This window comes from Perognathus longimembris, chromosome 21 (assembly GCF_023159225.1).
Source record: "Perognathus longimembris pacificus isolate PPM17 chromosome 21, ASM2315922v1, whole genome shotgun sequence".
NCBI classification, from domain to species: Eukaryota; Metazoa; Chordata; class Mammalia; order Rodentia; family Heteromyidae; genus Perognathus; species Perognathus longimembris.
This window is the reverse complement of record NC_063181.1, coordinates 6,214,780-6,234,033: the sequence shown is the minus strand read 5'-3', so window position 1 is coordinate 6,234,033 and position 19,254 is coordinate 6,214,780. Positions and strand designations below refer to the sequence as shown.

The 19,254-nt window shown below is 52.9% G+C and overlaps 1 protein-coding gene across 2 annotated transcripts in view; it reads left to right on the top strand.

Annotated features, from left to right (window-relative positions):
- Positions 1-19,254, top strand: part of Dpysl2 (dihydropyrimidinase like 2) — a 72,029-nt gene that overhangs the window by 35,032 nt on the left and 17,743 nt on the right. For both annotated transcript variants that reach the window (XM_048330818.1, XM_048330819.1), the window contains exons 4-6: positions 15,962-16,126; positions 18,427-18,488; positions 19,072-19,152. In XM_048330818.1, the coding sequence (XP_048186775.1) occupies positions 15,962-16,126; positions 18,427-18,488; positions 19,072-19,152 (308 nt within the window). The remainder of the gene's footprint in view (positions 1-15,961; positions 16,127-18,426; positions 18,489-19,071; positions 19,153-19,254) is intronic.

Below are 19,254 nucleotides of genomic sequence, written 5' to 3'. Positions count from 1 at the left end.
TTTCCAGTCCTTTAGTGTTCCCTGACAACTAGGGCTGATCCTCGTGCTGGAAGTGAAGGCATGGAAGGCTGAGACACGCCCCAGGACTTGGTCTGTCCTGGAGGCTTGCACATGGGAGGTCTGGGGCTCTGTACCGATGATCTCTGTGCGATCAGGTACCGCTCTGAACTCTGTGCCGATGATCTCTGTGCAGTCAGGTACCGCCTGTCTCCATCTTAGCCAAGGCTGTGCCCATGGGCAGAGGCTCACTGTATAATGGCGGTCACTTGAGTCTTTGGTGTCCCAATAGAAGCTCTGGCTTGGCCTGGGTTCTCCCCTGCACCCTAGAGGGGCATTTGGGGAGCAGTCAGTAGGAGTCCTGGCCATGTAGTCATCAGCTGATGGCCCCCCCTCTTCTGAAGGCCTGGGTCAGATTGAGTGGATGGCAGCCATGAGCACCCCTTGGCTGGCTGTGTCGCCATGTTACTTTGGCGTGGTTCAAGGTTTATTTGCTCAGCCCTCTCCTCTTCCAACTGACACATGGCTTTTTTTGCGGGGGGGGGGGGGGGACAGGGCTTGTTCTGGGCTTGAACTCAGGGCCTGAGTGCTATTCCTGAGCTTTGCTACTCCAGGCCAGTGCTCTGCTACTTCAACCTACGGCTCCACTTCTGGCTTTTTATTTTTTAATTTTTGGTAGTTACTTGGAAATAAGAGTCTTATAGACTTCCCTGCCCCGCCAGGCTTTGAACTGAGATCCGTAGATCTCAGCTTCCTAAGTATGATTACAGGCACGAGCTACTACGAGTACCTGGTTTACATGGCAGTGTTTGAGGCAGGATGGGGACAGGAAGAAAAAATCCTTGTGTCAGGTTTGGAACTGCTTTTTTGGACATCATTTTTTCCTTTGTGGAGATAGTCCAAGGATTCTCTCAGGAAATGTGAGGTGGAATGGAAAGAATTTGAGGCCTCACTTTCTAGAGGACACATCTTTGTGGATCTTAATTCCAGGCTTGATTTTTGAAGCTTATTAGTTCAGGCAAGTTGCCCCGTGTCTGCCCTGGTTTTCTCTTTTGCCAGGAGCACCTTGCCTCATGGCTTTGGGGTTGCTAGGGGGATGTAGGGAGATGGTGGGTGTGATGTGTGGAGCTCTGGCCGGTCACAGAGGTCAGAAGGTGGTCCATCAGTTTCTGACACTCCTTATTAGCTGTTTCTGTGCCAGTTCTGGGGTTTGAACTCAGGGTCTGGGTGTTGTCTGTCTGTTAGTGTTTTCATTCAAGGCTGGCACTGTACCAATTAAGCCAAGGTTTTTGGTGATTAGTTGGAGATAAGAGTCTCACGGGGGCTGGGATGTAGCTCAGTGGCAAAGTGCTTGCCAAGCAAGTGCAATGTCCTGGGTTTGATCCCCAGTACCAAAACAGATCATGATCCTCAACTCTCAGCCCCCTAAGTAGCTGGGATTACAGGTGTGAGCCTCCAGCACCTGTCTTCTTTTTAGCTGTTTCTAACGTAGTCTGGCTCCTGAGATATTTGAAGGCCTAGTTGGTTTCGGGGTGAATGATGTGAGCAGCTCGGTGGTTTCATTGTGCACCTCCTCTTCTTGTTCTGATGTCTTCTTGCTGGAAATTAATTAAATAAGTGGTTCTGAAATTCTGAAATTGCCCTGACATTGTTGTCAATTCCAAAGGTACCTTCTTCTAATCTCCTGATTTTCTTCTTTTAAAAAGTATTATACTTAAATTATCTTTCAGTACTGGTACAAAGGGGTTACCATTCACTATGTCAGTTTGTGAATACAGGCATCTTGATCGACATCACCCCTGTCATTGTTCTCCCCCTCCCTTCCACTCCACCAATCCCTTCCATTTTCCTAATTTCATAGGATATGCATTGAATATTATGACCCTATTTTGCCTCCATCTCCCTTCCACTTTTGGTTTCTTGTGAGTAGAGCTCAGCTCTGGATATGTTCTTGTCTTGGTCTGCTTTTGGTTACTGTAACAATACTACCCACCCGTCCACCCCATGCGTCCATCCATCCATCCATCCTGCAGTGGATTGGGGTGAGAGGATTCCTGAAGGCTGGATTTTGTTCTTCCTTGGGGTCCGGCGATGGGGTGGCAGGAGGAGATGGGGGAAAGAGGAAAAGGGATTGGGAGAAAGGGGGAGGGGCTGGGAAGGGGTGTCCTGCTATGGGACAGTTCGGGAAGGAAGGAAGCTCCAGAAGCACATGGACCTCGATGGGAGATTGGTGAGTTTTAGAATTTAAAAGTAAAGCGGGGCTGGGAATATGGCCTAGTGGCAAGAGCGCCCGCCTCGTATACACGAAGCCCTGGGTTTGATTCCCCAGCACCACATATACAGAAATCGGCCAGAAGTGGCGCTGTGGCTCAAGTGGCAGAGTGCTAGCCTTGAGCAAAAAGAAGCCAGGGACAGTGCTCAGGCCCTGAGTTCAAGGCCAGGACTGGCCCCCCCAAAAAAGTAAAGCAATATTCCTTCCTTCCTTCCTTCCTTCCTTCCTTCCTTTCTCTGGCTGTGAGTGGGTTGGGGGTGGGTGGTAAGAACGGGAGTGGGGTGAGGTGGAGCTGGTGGGGGGTAGTGAGTAGTGACCCCCTCCCTCAGCCTTCAGAGTGCATGCCACCGCCCCGACTTCTGTCTGCTTTTCATCACAATTACGAAACCCCCAAGGCGGCCAGCACCGCGTCTCATGGGGGAACAGCGAGTTGGAGTTGAGACCCTGTCAGGACAGTGGAGTGAGGACTTCCCGCTGCTGTGTTCCTGGAGGGCAGGATGGGGACGGTTGTGCAAGGACAGAGGTACAGGATTCGAGCCTGAGTGTGGGGAGAGACAGGAGGGGAGCGGAGGGCGGAGGGGAGGGGAGGGGAGGGAGGGAGGGAAAGGACTGTCTGTGTTCACCTTCACAGCCCGGCTCTCGTGGCCCTCTGTCCTCTCCCGCCGTCACCCTCCTGTGTCCCACACGGGGTGAGGTTGCCACCTCAGCCCCCCTCCTCCAGGTCTCCCCTCAGCGTGGGAGTGACAGTGGCAGTGGAACAGAGGGTGGCTAGCCACACTCCCAGGGGGCAATTTGGTGACTGTTTTCAGGAATGAAGGCCCTTTGGGGCAGTTGTGTGGAGGGAGGGTGTGTGTGTGTGTGAGGAGTCAGGTTTCAAGGATGAAGGGTCATTAGTTCCTAGACAATCATGCCAAGGGGTGAGGTGAAAGTGTCTAGTGGCCAGTTCGATCTGGAAGGTTCTGGAAGGTTCATAGGCTCAACTGGGAAAGGAGGAGGGCAAGGGACTTGAGGGCTTGAGACAGGCGGAGGGGAGCCCAGGAGCTCGGAGCTGACAGGTCAGGCCCCTCCCTTCCCAGCCCTGCGTGGAGATTGCTGTGCTTTTATCCCCGGGGGTTCCTGGGAGGGAAGCTTGGTCCCCAGGGTGGCTGTGTTGCAATGGGGCGGGCCCTTTAAGAGGTGGAGCCTGGAGGGAGGGCCTTAGGTCATGGAGGTTGTGCTCTCCCAGGGTGTAAAGTAGTGTTCCCTTCAGGAGAGCACACTGAATCTTGCCGGGTGATGTCCTGTGCCCCTGAGCGCTCCTACCTGTGCCATCTGCTATGGAGGGCTCCGCAGGGGCGTGGCCAGGGCGTGGCCTGGGGGCGGAGCTCAATGTGCAACATTCCAGAATGTGAGCTCAATACATTTCTCTGTGAAGTTACCCAGCTTTGGGTATTTTGTGGCAACAGAAAAGTGAACTAGTATAGAAATTATTAGCATTGCCACCATTCTGTCTGTTTTGGTGTTCAATAGTTTATGTGTTTCTCAAAGACACCCTTTCTTGTAAAATTGCCTTACTATGTGGTCTATATCAGGGCCACGTGACGTGGGCAGTAGCTAAGGCTGGTTTAGCAAATGCTTCCTTGAGTCTCTACCTCCCTGGGGAAGAGACATTAGTTGCCATTGTTCTGGAAGACCTAGCCATTGTAACAAGACAAGAAAAAATACAAAGTAAAAAGTTCCAGAGAGGAACACTAAAACTTTTGATAGGTATTTGTATGGTTTGTCTCACATTTAAAGGAGCCGACTGAAGGAAACATTTATTCTAAGAAGTTTAAAGTAACCAATTTAAAAGTACATCCTAGAACTAGTAATTTTCCTGTATAGTATAAACAGCCAATTAGGAAATACAAGTTAGAAATCCCACTTACAATAGCTACATGAAACAATATAAAATTACTAGGGATTATAAGAATACATTCCAACATGTGGAATTCAAGAAAAAAAAGAAACCTAAAGAAATGTTATGTTAGTGAGTAAGATTTTATACGTTCAAGAAACAAGTTAGGCTGGGCGCTGGTGGCTCACGCCTGTAATCCTAGCTACTTAGGAAGCTGAGATCTGAGGATTGCGGTTGAAGCCAGCCAGAGCAGGAATGTCCTCGAGACTCTTTTATCTCCAATTAACCACAGGAAAACCGGAAGTGAAGCTGTGGCTCATAGTGATAGAGAGCTAGCCTTAAGCAGAAAAGCTCAGGGACTGCGCCTCAGCCCTGATTTCAAGTCTCACAACTGACAAATAAAAAAAGTAAGAAGTTCTTTGGAGGTTAACGCATAAATTAATTTATACATTTCTGGTATGGACTTTCTGGAGCATGAAAGACAGTATCTTAACAATCTGTAAGCCAGATGCTGATAGATCACGCCTGTAATCCTTGCTACTCAGGAGGCTGAGATCTGAGGATCGTGGTTCAAAGCCAGCTTGGGCAGGAAGTCTGTGAGACTCTTTTATCTCCAATTAGTCACGGAAAAAGCCAGAAGTGGCACAGTGACTCAAGTGGTAGAGTGCTAGCCTTGAGCGAAAGAGCTCAGGACAGTGCCCAGGCCCAGAGTTCAAGCTCTAGGACCAGAAAAAAAAAAAGCTGGGTGAGTAGCATGGCTCAAGTGGTGGAGTACCATCCAAGCAAGCCAAGCCTTAATAGGTATGAGGCCCCAGGTGAAACCCTGCTACTAGTAAAGCTGGCTAGATAGATAAGTAGATAGATAGATATATCGATAGATAGATAAAATATGTAAACAACAAAAGTTCATAGCCATGGATGCTGAATAACTGATGCACCAACATATAGTTCTAAAGATTTTCATTAGGATATTAATTATTATAAGTAAGAATTAGAAACCACTTACATGACCAAAACACGTGATCGGCCAAATACTCGTGTCCCTCTTTAGGAAAAATAAGGTAATCATTAAAAACCGTTGTGAAAAACAGCTACCCATATAGATGTGCTCACGGTCTGTTGATGGGAAAAGACCACATTCATGCTGACTATGTCCCATCAAATGGTATGTCTTTTTCACTTTGTTTTGTTTTTTAGATTAAACCCAGGGCCTTGTATGTGATAAGCATGTTCTACCACTGAACTATCCTTCCAGACTTCCTTATTGTGAACTTAATTATTATTGTTTTTTGGCGAGCCCTGGGGCTTGGACTCAGGGCCTGAGCACTGTCCCTGGCTTCTTTTTGCTCAAGGCTAGCACTCTGCCACTTGAACCACAGCGCCACTTCTGGCCGTTTTCTATATATGTGGTGCTGGGGAATTGAACCCAGGGCTTCATGTATAGGAGGGGAGCACTCTTGCCACTAGGCCACATTCCCAGCTCCTGTGAACTTTATTTTAATCAGTTAATTTCCTTGAGGCAGGAGTCTTGTTATGGTATCCAAGCTGGTCTTGGTGTTCCCCAACAGCCTTGCCTTTGTTCTCTCTCCTCCTGGGACACCCCTGGCCCTAAATAGTCCCCCCTCTCTCTCCCTCTTACCCTCACCTTTCTTTCTTTTCTTTTCTTTCTTAGGTCTATGTTAAGTCCCGTGTAAGGGAAAGCATGCACTATTGGTCTTTTTGGGCCTGGCTGTCTTTTCCTTAGGAGGAGGATCAAGGAATTTCCTAGAATTTTCTGCCCAGAATAGCTCCTTTGGAGTTGTGCTTTGCATCTGGTATATTATCTGCTAGCCCCGCCATTCCTGAGAAGGAAGAGAACATATTGTGAGCGAGCCCTTTGGGCGGGGGGAGGGGCGGTAGCTAGTGCTGTTTCACCTGGAGTCAGAACCTCGCACCAGCTTGTAAAGAGTAATTACAGGCTCTGGGGACAACAGGTGCTTTGTCGGGCTTCTCCCTCATTGTTCAGATACATTGGCCTTTCCTAATCAGCTGAGCACAAAAGAAGACCCACTAAGCCCTCAGCCTGCAGTGGAGAAGGGAGGCAGACACAGGACCAGGCCCCGAGGCTGGGGTTCAGGCGTGTGTGATGTCATGCCGTGGTCCTTCTCTTCCTATGTGTTTGAATTCAGTCCAGGTTCCGAGGAGGAAAACACCCATCAGATTATGTTGGCTGTGGACGGAGCCCAGTCAACAGATGACATCACCGGCCTCCCTTCCCGGCCGGACTTCATTTCTTGGAGATGCAGCAGGAATTGCACAACAGGATTACACATGGAGCCAGGCGCCTCGTTTCCGAGTTCAGCTCTGCTCTCAGAGCTGTGAGCCGACTCCAGCAGCCTTTATACACGGGCCGGATGTGTGTTCACACACCCGTGAGAGTTGTGTACACATTAGTTATTTGAACTTGGTGCTCTTTGTTATAAGTATGTATTGTTCTGTCTATAATGATGTCCTCAAATATAGGTGTGCATCACCTCCTGTAGTTCCATGGATATTTGCATCGAGTTGACAGCAAGATAATGTAAACTTGACCTTTTGGTGGCTCTGTACATTGTTTGTTCTTCTTACTGCCCATGGCTGTGGGCTTTCTGGAACATTCTCACATAGTCCTGCCGTGCCTAATGGGAGGTTGTGGGTCCTCAAGCTGCCGTTGAGTTCTCTTCTCCACGAGGCCAGTAGGAAGGAAACCGGAGACGAGGCAGCCCTCTGCTCATGGAAGCCTGTGTTGTGACTTTTATTTTGTTCTGATCTTCCGCACGGCTCTGTAATCTCTTATTTTTGGCCAGCTCGCACCGAATCTGTGGTCCTGTAGTCCAGGGCAACCACAAGCGGAGACAAACAGAGGAAGTGTCATTACTCACATATTTCTCCCGCCACCTCATCTGGCCCGTCCAGCCAGCGGCCGCCCTCCGAGGGGGAGGAGCTCCTCAGAGCTGCCGGCTGGCTGGGAGGGGCCCATCTGCCCCCCCCCAACCCCAACAATCTCCAGGCTTCTTGTCACTCATTCCATCTCTCCATTTCTATAATTTATAGTTGGAGATTTATTTCTGGCAGACTTTGGGGGGAAAACGGGGAAGTAGCCTCCATTTCCTTCCAGCAACTCAAAGCCTCAGGAAGTAGGGGAGAGAGACAGAAGTAGGGGAGAGAGAGCTGGCTTCTACCCCCTTCCCGGCATGCTCACGTAGACACGCGTGAACATCCACCCACGTGAGTGCATACATGCATGCATACACAATAGCAACACACCACGGCGTGCACACTCATGTGCACACAGACAACCCCACACGAACACGGACACACACCGTATCATGCACAGCTACGTGCACACAAACACCCCTGCATGCACACAGACACGCGCATCATGCAATCCACATGTATGCAGAAGCATCCATATGTGCATAGACATGTGTGCAAGGCACACCCATGTGCACAGATGCCTGTGCGTGACACAGACGTGCACACGTGTGTGATGGACACATCTACCGCCATGAACGCATATCAGTATGCAGAGAAATACGCGTGCACACACAGGCACATGTACGTACAGATACCCGTGTGTACACAGATACATGCACACAGACCCACCCAGGCAGATCCCTGTGCCCACACACAGAGGGCAGAGGCAGGTAAGAGCCAGCCCAGCCTGGCCTCCTGAGTCCCCCGGGGCTCCAGCACCATCCAAGCCTGCTGGAGATGGAACTGATGTCGCAGGGGCCCTCGGGATCCGCTTTCTTTGCCTTTCATCGCGATGACAGGCCCTCTGTTAATGAGGGTAGTTGGTCTTATCTGCTCCGGGTGGCGGCCTTGCTTGCGTTTGATGCCTAATCCGATGGGAAGTGAGCTTGCTTGTTCCGGAGCTGCTCTGGGTGGTGGGAAGGCCGTGTGCATCATGGCGTCGGGGCGCAGGGCCGCCCCAGGGTGAGATCGATGTGAGATCTATGGGCAGTGCTGCCTGGCTGTGTAAACAGGACAGATGGGTTTTGTTCTCTGGGTCTTCATCCCTTTTCTACAGAAGCTTGCTCTTCTGAATGAACGGCTCACAGTTCCAGGCCTTTCTGGTGGTGCTGTGGGTTGGGAGCCTCCTCCTCTCAGGAGCCCCTTCACCCCGTTCTTCCTCACTGGGCCTCTCTGCCTGAGCCTGCCTCACCCTTCCCCTGCCGCTGAGGGGTGCGGCTGGGCTCCCCGTGAGTAGCACCCGAGGGTGCTCTAATGCTTGGAGAACCAGCCCTGGGCTGGGAGTTGTGTCGGGCAGCTTTGTGCCCTGTGGCTCCTTCCGTTTGTGTGACACAGGCTCATGGTGGATACCAGGCCCTGAACGCTCTGGAGGAAAGGCCCAGCCAGGGCCCGGAGAGGGCACCGAGGGCTAAGGAGGCCCGGCGAATGGGTAGCAAAGCCGGGAAGCCCTTCACTCTGAAGTAGGCACTGTTGCCTTTTCTCCTTCGCATAAGGGGAAACTGAGGGCCCTGCGGGGTTCATGAACTTACCCAGGCTCCCTTGCCTGCAGCCGTAGCAGGATTCGAGCACAGACCTCTGCAGCTGCAGCCTCAGCCCCCTTGGTAGTGTGGTTGGCGCCCCATGGCTTGTCATCTTGTCTGTGTCCCCAGTGTGTTCAAGGCTGGACAGTTACGGCTTTGGGGCTGTTCCCACATAGTTTTTCTGGTTTCAGCCAGCTTTTCGGAAGGTGTAGGGGAGGCCTCTTGGTCAGCTGGCATGTGGGAGGAGGGGCCTGTGGTGTCCCTTGGAGGGTGGAGGGGTCCCTCCTCAGGACTGCAGGGAACTGGAGGAATTCCCTGGTGGAAGCTGGCTGGGAAGCAAGTCCGCGTTCCTGTCACTACTAAAGGGACGGGCGCTGCCGTTGAGGGGGCTTTTGTTTGGACTCTGCCCAAGAGTGCCTGTCTCCTTACAGGAAGCAGAAACTTCATCCCACACTTGAGCGATTTCAACATCTCCCGGGCAAACGTCTCTCTGGGCCTGGAACGGGAAGTTCGCATCCCGGATGGATTTGGCTGGCCTTGGGCACCTCTGCCTCTCCCGCAGGCCCTCCAGCTTTAGGGCTGGCATTTCCCATTGAGTGTCTGTCCTCGCGCGTGTGCAGGGAGCAGAGACAAAGCACAGCCTGTCTCTGTAGCCAGTTGGGAGACTCCGAGCCCTGGGGGGCTGGAGGCCTGGGCTGATTCCAGATCTGCCGCCGTGCCCACCCTGGGCCTGGACCCCGGCGCTAAGGTTGACAAGGCGGGGGGGGGGGGCCCAGTGAGGGCTGGGGCTGAGAAGTGGCCATCGGACTGTGGTCTTGTGGGCCATTGGTCCCTTCCGCACCACCGGCAGGTCTGATCCCGCCCGAGCTCCTCCTCCGTCCCCACGCTGGGGGACTTGGAAAGAGGCCACTTATCTGGAACAGAGGCAGCGCGATGGACTGAAAAGGGCTTTGTGTCTTTCCCGTTCTCTTAGGATGCAAGTAAAATGGGGAACACAAGTAGCTGGGTGACAGCCTGATGCGTTGTTGGTGGCAGAGGAAAAGTGGTGATATTTTTGGAACTCTGAATGACCGCTGCCGCCTGGATGAAGACCCATTGTCTGCCTCTGTGCCAGTCTGTGACCAGCTCGAACAGGGGACAAGCCACTAGTGTCAAGTGTCTGTGAGAGCGTTATAATGGGGACAATTAGAAGAAGCTTACAGACTTTTCCATAGGAAAATCCTTAAGAAAGTGATGGAGTCCCCAGAGGGTAGCTCCAATTAGAAGCTGAATTATGAAAACTTAAAGAAAATATGCTATTAGGGTCAGAGAGAAACCCCACATGCTTAGGAGAGCATGCTCTGTGAGCCACCCCCATGAGATAGATACCTACAACACACCCGGAAGGTGACACGGAAGGGAGGAGGGCTCTTAAGGCCGTGGGATCAGAAGTCCGCATGTGATGGGGAAGAAACAGTGGAGAGTTGACATTCAGGCCTGGATTTCACTGGGATTGAAATCTGATTCTGCATCTCTCTCAGATTCTTTGCTCGAACACAGAATCTTCATCAGTAAAGAGAAGTGGTTACTGTGTGTGTGTGTGTGTGTGTGTGTGTGTGTGTGTGTGTGTGTGTACGTACCTGTAATAGGGCTTGAATTCAGGGCCAGTCCATGGTTCCTTAGCTTTTTTACTCAAGGCTGGTTGGTGCTTTACCATTTGAGCCATAGGTCCGCTTCCCACTTTTTTGGTGCTTAATTGGCGATATAAAGTTTCCTGCCTGGGCTGGCTTTGAAACATGATCTTCAAATCTCAGCTTCCTGAGTAGCTAGGATTACAGGAGTGAGCCACCAGCACCTAACCTAAGAGACATTCTTTTTGTTGTTGTTGTTGTCGGTTGTGGGGCTTGAACTTGGGACCTGGGTATTGTTCCTGAGCTTGCTTGCTCAAAGTTAGCGCTCAACCCCTTTGAGCCACGGCACCACTTCTGGTTTTCTGGTGGTTCATTGTAGATAAGAGTCTCACAGACTTGATTGCCTGGGCTGACTTGGAGCCGCAATCCTCAGATCTCAGCCGCCTGACTAGCTAGGATTACCGGTGTGAGCCACCAGTACCCAGCAAAAAGCGAGGCTGAAGGCATGGCTCAACCGATAGAGCACCAATGTAGTAGTAAGCTCAAGGCCCTGGATTCAAACCACCAGTACTACAAAACACAATCACAGCAACAACAAAACCTTTATGAGAGTCTATGATGATCTTTAAAAGTGAAAATAAAAGGTCAGGTCTTTAAAATTTGACAAACTTGCAAGCTCCAACATGGTCCCATGTTTGGATTGTAGCTTATGTTTTGGTGTCTATGTCCAATAAACAGGAAAAAAAAAAAAGTAGGATCACAAGTCACTTGAGGCCGTAAAAAGGAACACAGGCCTGACTCATTTTACAGCAAGATGAGCCTGGAAGACATTATGCTAAGTCTCAGAAGCCAGACACAAGACCATATATTATATGATTCTGTTTAAGTGAAATGTCTGGGAGAAGAAAATCCACAGAGACAGCGCGTGGATTAGTGGCTGTTTGGGGCTCTCAGCCCTGAGAAGGGCAGGGAGAAGGGACCAGGGAGGGGTGGCTAACTGGTACAGGGTTTCTTTTTTGGGTGCTGCTCTAAAATTAGACTGTGGTGATGGTTGTCCCAGTCTGTGAATATACTAGAAACCATTGAATTGTACCCTTCAGTGGGTGTATTTCGTAATATGTGGATTATATCTCAATCAAACTGTTAAAAATATGCAGTGTCCTTTGACAACATCACTGCAAGTAATACAGGCAGACTGTCCCTTGACCAAAATGGTGGCCACCAGGAGTTTCAGATTTCAGTGTTTCAAATTTCAGAAGAATGTGCTGCCTTGGGTTGTGACCCGAGCCTAAACCCGAAGTCCATTTTATGTAAAACCTTATAAACCGCATAAAACCTTATAAGAAGGGCAAGCTGCAGGCAATTTTATGCCATGTTTTTAGCATGCCTGAGTCTTGACGTGTCTTCTCAGGTCCCATGGGGACCTTCCCACTGGGGACAGGTGATGGTGAGCCTTGATTGGATGGAGAAGCATCTAGGAGGTTACTGACCACCTCTGGGTGTTGGCGAGGGTGTTCCCAGCCAGGGTGAACTACACCTGTCCTGAACGTCGGCTTCTGGTCTAGACAGAGGAGGATAAAGAATAAACCCGTGTGGCCCTCCCCTCCCCTCCCTTCCTCGCTTTCCCTCTGCTTCCTGCTCTCTGCTGCTGCTCCCCCCCCTCACCGAGACGGACTCAGGCAAACGCTCCGCTCCGTTAGGTGTTGCTACCAGGTATTTCGTTGCCACGATCAAGTCTAGCGCGTGGCACCTTGCTTTGGAGCTGGGGCCATTTTGGGTGGAGGACCTTTGCCTTGTGGATGACCGTCCTGTGGTAGCCCTAGTGGCGGGTGGTGCAGATGTACACGTCCTTCCAGATGTTGCGTGTAGCCCCCACAGCTGGCCGCCGCTGTCTCGCGGGAGTTCCTTTCCCGTGACAGGGACTGGACCCAGGGCCTCCGGCGCGCGGGCGGTGCCCCGTACCTCTTGGGCCGCACTCCAGTCCTTGTGCGTCTTTAGCGCCACCTCTCCCGTGGGTGAGTCCTCGTGCTTTCAGCCGAGCAAGCCCCGGATCCAGGTCCTCCTCCCTCTGCCTCTCCAGTAGCTGGGCTCACAGGGCTGCACCGCCGCGCCCAGCTGCCAGGGCCTGCTCGCGGGGCCCCGCGATGTACTGGCTGCGCACTGGCATTTCGGAGGGGCGCAGCCCATGCAGCCTGTGGCCGGCACCTTTCGGGTGTTTGCTGCGCCTTCCCGTGCGCTCTTCCCGCAGCCCTGCATGGCCTCTACCTGTTCTAGGGGAAGAAGGGGAGGCCCCAGGACGGCCCACCGGCACGTCGACACCCATACCCCCCTCCAGCCACCGCAGCAATGGCTGCTGGCCGAGCGCTCCGTCTTGCGGGGACAGAGGGCTTACGAGGCGGCCAGAGGGGAGCGGCCAGGGGCCTGCGCTGCCTCCGGAAGCGAGCGTGGCCTCTGCCCCGTTCCCTCGGCGCTCTGGTTCCCCCGGGGAGCCGTGGGAAAGCACGCGCCGGCTTCCCGGGAACACGGCTCGGGTGTGTCCCCAGTCGAGCTGGCCTGCATCCCCAGGGCCCGGGGTGATGCCACTGGGGCCCTCGAGGACCGGGTATCCCGTGTGGCCTCTCGGCCCTCCAGGGGAAGGGGAAGGAGGAGGAGAGCCAGTCTCAGGGAGGAGGGGGGGAGCACTTGTCAAGCACGGGCCACACCCCGCCTTCGAGCCCTAGCACTGAAAACAAACACAAACACAAAACACAGAACAGTAGTAAGGGCAAAACAAAAGGGTTCGCTCAGTGCCGGATGCAGAGACGGAGCAAGAAGTTATATTTAACCCTGACTGGGGTGGAGGAAGGATGGACGAGCTGCCCAAGGCCGGCACCTCCGCTCTCTGTAATGTGTGTGGAAACTCCAGGTATTTGAAAGTACTTGATCTAATACCAAAATATTTAAAACCAATGCCCGTGCACCAGCAGGGAGGGGCAAGGTTATTTTACTAACGGCACACGTGGGCTGAGAGGTGGCAGGAACTTCAGGCAAGTAGAGGCTCCTTTAATTCCAAATGAAGTTGCTTGCTCTTCTGCTGAACAGAGAGCGGCTTCCTTGTTTATGTTGGCTCTGTTTAGCCATTCGACATCCGGCCAGGGGACGAGGCTGGGTTCTATTTATTTATCTGCCACAGTACACAACACACAAATCCACACGCATTTGAAACATATAAACATACATGTCAGGCACACATATAAAACATGCATCCCTGTGTGTGTGTGTGTGTGTGTGTGTGTGTGTGTGTGTGTGTGTGTGCGCGCTGGTCCTGGAGCTTGAACTCAAGGCCTTATTAGCTTTTTCTCTCTAGGCTGGCACTCTACCACTTGAGCCACAGCTCCACATCTGGCTTTTTGGTGGTTAATTGGAGATAAGAGTTTAGACTTTCTTGCCTGGCCAGCTTTGAACTTGCATCCTCAGCTAGTATTACGGACTTGAGCCACTGGTATTTGGCCACAGGCTGTATTCTTGGCTTCCTTTTTATACCCTGTTAGGTTTTTAAAGTAGGTAGCCGGTAAAGGAGAACGCCACACAGTATTCAGGCAGGAGAGAACATCTATTACCGAACTGCTGGCCTGTGGCCAAGGTGATCCATGGCCGGAGAGAGGGAGAGGGAGAGAGGGAGAGAGAGAGACAGAGAGAGAGAGAGCGACCCCCACCCAGCCCCGCCTTATATCTAGGGCAGGGACAAGGGGTATGGCCAGGTGGATTAGGATGTGACCGCAGGGACAGGGGAGGTAACTGCCTCCAGGTCTGCAGGTTACCCAGGTAACTGTGTGGAGACTTAATGAGGTGGGGGCATCTACATGGAGCCCTCAGGGAGAGGACCTAACATACCCCACCATTATTTCCCTTCTTCCTGGTTGTTTTTGATTCCCATTTCTAGTTTATTGGAATCTCTTTGTATTGTAAGTATCTTTTTGTGTTTTTGCCAGTATTGTTATGTGAGCTCAGATTTTTCCATTTAGTTACAGGGACGGATACTTCTTTTTAAAACTAATACTTCTGAAAGAGTGAAGTCTGTCAAAAGAACTTTTGATTTAGATGACCACATGTCCTAACTACATTTCTCACATGGTTTCAATTGACATAGTGACAGTATATACTTACAGGGCATGGGGGGCGGGGCTTAGTCAACCTGTACCTTTTTAAGGATCAGGTCAGAGTAATTGGTATAGCTGGTGGATTAGAAAGTTTTGTTTTTTTTTTTTTTTTTTTTTTGAGACAGCGTCTTGCTACATAGTAGCCCAGGTTTGTCTTGAACCCACAGCCTTCCTACCTCAGCCTCCCAAGTGCTGGGATTACAGGTGCCACAACACCATCCTGGGCTGGCGATATCTCTGTTTTGCAAAAAGCCAAGGTCAGTTGTGTCACAGTTTAGCAACATCAGCAAGATTTGATCTATTTCAGAAATCAGAGCTCACTAGGGTTGCCTCGGCCTGCGTTTTCTCCCCTGCCTACCTGAGACCCCGGGCGTAGGAAACGGAGTTCTTCAATTTGGAAGGATGGCTCCTTGCTTTAAAGGCGCCTAGAATCCTGCATTTCATTTGTATTGCTGCACAAGGCGGACCTGGATGGGTCATTTCCGTTTGTATTTCAGTGCTCTCTGAGCTGAAGATGGGTAAGAGTGGGGTTGGTACCTTCCCTGTCATGGTGGTGGGACAAGAGCTCCCCACGTCACCCGAGAGAGAGAGAGAGAGAGAGAGAGAGAGAGAGAGAGAGAGAGAGAGAGAGATGAAAAGGCCCCCTGGTATGACATCGATGTAGCCCTGTCAGCCTCCGTTGCTGCAGAACAGAGAGTGAGGCACTGGTGCTGAGGGTCACATGGGAGAGGGAGGCCAGCGCCGAGCTGCTGGGGACGGGAATGTTTCTGTGAGCCGTAAGGAGGGACAGCCACCAGAGGATTAGGTTGGGAGCAATACGGGGTTGGTAGATGGTGTGCCTCAGCAAACAGCGTGGAGGAGGTAACATTATCCGCATTCTAAACCAGCACAGACATGGAAGGCAGAGGAGATTAAGTAGTTTACCCAGCCAGGAGCACCTTGCAGATAAGCTGTGGAGCCAAGGAACCAACTCCCAGCAACCTGAGTGCAGGGCCCTCTGTGCAGCCTCTCAGCCTTCTTCTGGAGTAACACAACAGCAGTCTTGAAATGCTTTCAACTCCTAAGATGAAAGAGGCCCCCTTCAATTACCGGGTGGGATTAGGCTGCAGAAACCTGAGCGGTCAGGAGGGACCGGGACTGTGTGGCACTCTGGAGACCGGCCTAGCAAGGCCTGGTGCAGCGCCAGCCCCGCCAGGGGCCCGGCCGGGGTCCTCTGGCTAGCCATTTGACACTGCCCTTGTCCACGGGGACTCGTTGTCTGAAATGTGCCCCAGGCTGTCAGGACCTCGGGTTGAGCAATCGGATCTGGGAGTTCATGCGTGCTTTCACCCCAGCATCGCCTCGCCTAGCATGGGCCAAGGCCAAGTTTCTGCTCTCTCTCCCCCCGGGGGCCCCCCGCTGGTTGAAGGGCATTCTTCGGCGCTGGCTTGACAGATCACAGCCGTGATTCCTGGGGACAGTCTGAGAAGCTGAATCCCCTATTCGGCGGGGGTGCGTTGGCCGGCCGCGGCCGCGGGGGTTCTTGCGGGTAACAGGTGTCTCTTCTTTCCCAGTTGACCACGTCGTCCCGGAGCCTGGCACCGGCCTGCTGGCCGCCTTCGACCAGTGGCGGGAGTGGGCGGACAGCAAGTCCTGCTGCGATTACTCTCTGCACGTGGACATCACCGAGTGGCACAAGGGCATCCAAGAAGAGATGGAGGCGCTGGTGAAGGACCATGGTGGGTGCCCCAGCCCCCACCGCTGCAGGCCCCCCCACCCTTTCAGTCCTCATGGGCACAGCTCTGAATGGTCCTCTTGCGTCCCGGGCCTGCCTCGTGCCCTGTCTGTCTTGGGCAGGGGTTGCTTTGGGCTGGGGAGAGCGTCCCGCCCCCACCCCTGCCCCCGTCCCCCCCCCCCTCCCCGGGTGGCCTCTCCTTCAGTCACTGGCTGGAGGCACCTGCACTGCAGCCCCCAGAAGGATGTCCATGGACCCCCCAGGCCAGGGTCACCTCTGCAAGGCTGGGGGCGGGGCAGGCTGCTCCACCTCTTCCCCCAAATCTGGAAGCATCTAGGAGAGAACCCGAGACAGAGGCTCCCGTGTCACCCCCTCCTCGGGGCTGTCAGAGGGCGGCCTCCAGACCCCCACCCCTAGGAACCTCTGGGGTTCAGGAAGCGGAGCCAAAGGGGTGCGGCTTCCTGAGCCTCCTGGAATTTGGCTATCGATTCAGTCCCTGGGGGCCCCTGACCTCAGTGACCTTCAGCGAAGCACCTGTGGGTTTCAGGTCCCGCTCTGTGTGAGGGGGCAGCTCGCTCCGCAGGTGTGGATACGGGTGCCGGGCATGACCCGTGGGCCCCGCACAGAGCCTCCCGGCCAGGAAGCCCCACGCTCGGGCCCCTTCTCCCCACCGCCTCCCATGGAACTGCGCGACCCGCATGAGGCAACTGACTTGCATTCTGTGGATCCCTGTTTTGGTTTTTTTTTTTTTAATCCATTGCGTGAGGATGTTGGTCTAAGATGTCTCCTGAGATTCTTTCCAGCATGAAGACTTCACCAAGAGGAAATTAGGCTGCCTTTGACCTTTTCTCAGTTTTGAGAATACCCAGACTCCTGTGGGTTTGAGTCTGGCTCAGGAGAGGCATCCGCTGCAAAGCAGGGGGAGAGTTGCCATGACAACCACTGCCTGCCCGGGCCCGGGCCCAGGCCGAGGCTGAGGAGCCAGTCCGGAGGCAGGCAGTCCAGGCAGCCTCCGGCACCCCCAGGTGGCTTGAATTAAGCTCCGAGGCTGCCAGGTTGTCAAGACGATTGTGCAGAATTCAGCTAGATGCCGGGCAGGGCTGTTTGGCCTGGTGCCTGGGCAGGCAAGAAGTCTGAGATGAGCATGGCGACTGCTGCTTGTCCAATTAACGGACCTTCAGGAAAAACAACAACACATTTTTAAGAAGTCAGCATGGAGGGCAGTCAGCTTGCCAAAGAAAAGACATTAATTCCTGGGCTTCACAGACAGAAACCTCTGGTTCGCTTTGCTGTTAAAAGTCACAAAAGTGGACTGGGAGTGTGGCTTAGAGGTAGAGTGCTTGCCTAGCATGCATGAAGCCCTGGGTTCGATTCCTCAGCACCACATCAACAGAAAAAGGCAGAAGTGGCGCTGTGGCTCAAGTGGCAGAGTGCTAGCCTTGAGCAAAAAGAAGCTCAGGGACAGTGCTCAGGCCCTGAGTTCAAGCCCCTGGATTGACCAAAAAAAAAAAAAAAAGTCACAGCAGACTTGTTTCTGGAGCAGCTTTTTTTTTTTTTAAGTATAACTGTGGTGAAATATGCATAAGACTTGTCATATAGTGGCATTAAGTACAGTCAGTACATGCCACCATCAACACTGTCTGCCTTTAAAACCCTTGTCTTAAACTCTGCCCCACTAGAGAGCAGTTCTTTGCCTTCCTCAGCGCAGGACAACCTGAGTTGACTTTCTGTGTCTGAAATCCCCTGCACCAAGCTCCTCACTGGAGTAGAATCGATCACTCAGGAATTTGGTTTTGGTGATTGGCTTGTTTCATTGACAAAACGTCTTCAGGACTCATCCCTGTAGAATTCTAGCGTCCTCCCTTTTCATGGCTGGCTAATAATTCCACTTACACACTGACCACAGTCTTATTTCTTCATTCACGGAGGGCTGCTTAGGTTGTGATCATTAATTCTGCTGTGAACATGGGTGTATTTCTACTGCAGCACCTTTTAACTTTCGTCTTGTTTTAAACGTAGGGGAAAGTTGTAAGAGCACTGAAAAGAGTTCTCGGGATTCTTTCCCCCGATACGCTGATTATTTCTATTTTTACCATGTTTGTTTTATCATTCAAACCGGGTCTCCCTTTCTGTCTTCATCCCTCTCTTTACGCGCGCGCGTGTGCGCAGACACACACACACACGCACACACAGATACACATGCGCAGGCACGCATATTATCGTGCTCTTTCTCCTTCCCAGGTTATTTGGGTTTGGTTTTTGTATTAAGAGTCACATCTTCACCTCCATTTCCTCTGTCACCAGGCGTAAACTCCTTCCTCGTCTACATGGCTTTCAAGGATCGCTTCCAGCTCACGGATTCCCAGGTGAGACCGTGGACTCTGCCTCTGCTGTTGGGGGTGGCCTGGAACCGGCTGCTGTCCGGGCTCCTCACCACCGTGGATGTGACTGCTGGCCTTGTTCTTGGTTATTGGTGGAGTTCTCCCGGAGGGGGAGGGGGGGCTGGGTTCCCTGACACACACCCCACCCCCACCCCCCGGCCTGGGCTCTGGCTCTGAGCCTTGGAACTGAAAAGCTGAGCATATTGTGGCCACAGAGCCGCTTGGGATGCTGGGTGCTCTGTCACCAGACTGCGTTGCCGCCGTGGATTGCAGAGTGTGTGGTGGGGGGCAGGGAGGTGGGACTGGGGGGGAGGTGGGACTGGGAGGGGGGGGGAGAGGCTTTCTCTGCCAGAAGCAGCTAAGAGCCTTGCCTTTGGGCGTGTGAGAAAGCCAGCCTTGTGGAGGCGGCTGCAGGGGTAACCTGGGCACCGGGGCCCTGGGGGGGGGGGGGGCGAGCCGCAGGAATGGGATGTGCGCCTGGGTGTCCCCCGGGCCTCTGGAAACGTGGCCGTCCCGGAGAGGGATTCCTCGGCATCGTTGGTTCTGATCCCGCCCTCCTCTCGTTCAGATCTATGAGGTCCTGAGCGTGATCCGGGATATCGGTGCCATCGCCCAGGTCCACGCGGAGAATGGCGACATCATTGCAGAGGTGGGGGGGGGGCCTTCCTGGGGGAGGGAGGGAGCATGGCGCAGGCCTGGAGCTCCCGCCCTTGGGCGCGAGTGCCGCTCCCCTGTGCCTGGCCTGTCAGCC